Source organism: Penaeus vannamei, chromosome 32, assembly GCF_042767895.1.
Source record: "Penaeus vannamei isolate JL-2024 chromosome 32, ASM4276789v1, whole genome shotgun sequence".
Taxonomy (NCBI): domain Eukaryota; kingdom Metazoa; phylum Arthropoda; class Malacostraca; order Decapoda; family Penaeidae; genus Penaeus; species Penaeus vannamei.
Window position 1 is genome coordinate 20,726,415 of NC_091580.1, and position 2,500 is coordinate 20,728,914.

Sequence of the window (2,500 nt, forward strand, 5' to 3'; positions counted from 1 at the left end):
CAACTCACAGCAAGGGAAGACGAGGGCGCTGTCAGTGGCGTTCCCGAGGCCGGCGCGTAGGAGGTGGTCGGGCCACTGCTGTTGCTGTCTGGGGAACCTGGCGGCGGCGCAGAAGAGGGAGGAGCAAGAGGCACAGAAGAGACAGCTGAAGGCAACGCTAATAGACGTTTGCGGTCCTCCATGTACAGGTCGATCAGCTGATCTAGTTTGGATTCAATGTCGTCGACCTGAAAGCGGGTTTTGAACATGTGTTATGGTTACCAAGCAATTTTTCTTTTGTAATATCTCTATGTGCTTACAAAGGAAACCTTACTCCCATCCCCTCTAAAAAAAAGATAAGAAAAGAAAAGACACTTCTGCACATGCCAAAACGTAGTATTTAGATCAATTAGACACATCTCATTGTCCCTGTACCTTACCTGTCTTTCTACCTTGACAATCCTAGATGCAAGGCAGATTTTTGACTCGTAAACATCCTTGGCTTTCGACCCTTGCTTCCCAAGAATCTGGTCTAATCTGGAGATAAGGGTGAATATCGTCAACACAGATTTAGGCGTACACTGAATATACTTCTTCAGATATGCAGTCAAAAAATCAACTAGCCAAAACTAGAATTATCATTAAAAAAACTAGAAAATTGATATTTTTGGTAGACTTTTGGGAAAAAATTGGAATGGTATAGAACACATATTTCTACATATTCGACAATACTTTTAGCTATCAGTATATGTATGCATGTAAGAATAAGTTCAAGAGAAGACTTGGTTAAAGAATAAGAAAGAGAAAGAGAATGTGTAGGGAATAACTTTGTGTGGACATCTTTGTAAGGGTGAATTTCCTAATGCACATTCAAAAGACAGTTACATTCATGATTCACATATTTACACAATGCATGTACACTTCTAAGTCATCTACCGTGCTAATATAGTATTTTTATACTAAATTAGTATAATCAAAATTACGGGTAAAAAATATGCAGGCATGCACTTAACAACAAATATATTGTTGGTTTGCATGCGACCATTCCACCATGCACTTAGGTGACAATCAGGTACGAGGTATGACCCTGTTGCTGTCGCTTAACCGTGTGCATAATGCGTCAATCATTTAATATGTCATATTCCGTTAGTCGAGTTACGAAGGTGTCGCCATGTCCGGAATATATTTCGTGTAGTGTTCAAAGTACACTGAGATATATCTATATGGGAAAGGGTATTTTTTAGCTAATGGGATGGAACTCTGTAGGACGTAATATCTAAAATATATTTTCTCAAGTTAACACTCACCCCCCTCCCGGTTTGAAGTCGTCATCAATTCCTACATTTCATGAGTGTAATATTTTCTGGACATATTTTCTTCAAACACGGATCTTAATAAGATTATAGGGAATCAGTCAATTCTTATTAAAATCGAGGTTAATCATACAAAATCAGATGATGAGAAGAAAGTAAATGAATAAAGATGTAGGGAGTAATTCAGCATTGAATTTAAAATCTTCCGTACCCCCAGAATGCCATGCACGTTATTTAAGAAAAGAAGAGGAAAAAGAGAGAGAAAGAATGGAAAAATTGATTATATTGCAAGACTACTTCTACCAATACCTTCGATAATCTATTTTCGAGAATAATAATGATAAAATGTGTTGAAATAGGCGAAATAAAAGTGCCCAGTAAATTCATACATAGTGTAGAATCAAAATTAATGTCAATTAATATGGAAAGAAGCAGTTATAAAGTGAAAAAACTGCGTCATATAATCTCTTTGTTACTTCTACTGTCGCCCAAATAATTCGTAAAACAGCTGAGAGAACAACAGCCTTTTGTTCAGCATCCGTCATTTTCGCCAAAAGGAATGATCTGTTTACATGCCCGTTTAAAGCACATTGATATAGGGATTACTTTCCATTTATAACATATATTGCACATCAGTAGCATTTCTGCAAACATCAAACTTGAGGGGAAAAGGGAGGGTATGTCATCATATACTTCAGTCAAGTCCAAATGATACTTTTTTTGTGAAACAAAACAAGGAGATAGAGAGAGAAAACGAGATGCATATTTTACGAATCTAGGCGGACTATTCTAAACCGATTTCGAATTCTTCAAGCTGAATTCGCTAACTCACCTCCCATGCAGGTATTTAACTCTTGTAAGGAGATCTGCATGGCCCGAGGAATATTGTTCAATAACGTCTTTTACATCATAGGGTTTTAGGGCCTCTTTGAACTTACGTCTGGCAAGGAAGTACCTAATCTGAAGAAGGGAGAGAGAGTACGATAGTTTAGGACAGGGGCGACAAGGGTGTCTATCACCTTTGTGAAGGCAAATTTTCCAACCGTGTTTAGCTTGTGAGTACTATCGTCATTTTATTCTATTTTATTATCATTATTTCTTTTATACAGTTTCGTTTATTTGTTTATGAATTTTTAAATTTAAAATGTTCCTTCTACGATAAGGAAACGGGAATATCTTAATACTGATCGGAAATTGAAATCCACTGG

General features: G+C 37.2%; 1 protein-coding gene across 7 annotated transcripts in view; it reads right to left on the minus strand.

Moving 5' to 3' along the window:
- LOC113815970 (potassium voltage-gated channel subfamily KQT member 1) overlaps positions 1 to 2,500 on the minus strand; it is a 727,087-nt gene that overhangs the window by 8,838 nt on the left and 715,749 nt on the right. For 6 of the 7 annotated variants that reach the window (XM_070144788.1, XM_070144786.1, XM_070144787.1 and 3 more), the window contains 3 exons: positions 2,125 to 2,252; positions 420 to 516; positions 9 to 227 (listed from right to left, as the gene is read on the minus strand). In XM_070144788.1, the coding sequence (XP_070000889.1) occupies positions 9 to 227; positions 420 to 516; positions 2,125 to 2,252 (444 nt within the window). The remainder of the gene's footprint in view (positions 1 to 8; positions 228 to 419; positions 517 to 2,124; positions 2,253 to 2,500) is intronic. The other variant, XM_070144784.1, reaches the window with a different exon arrangement.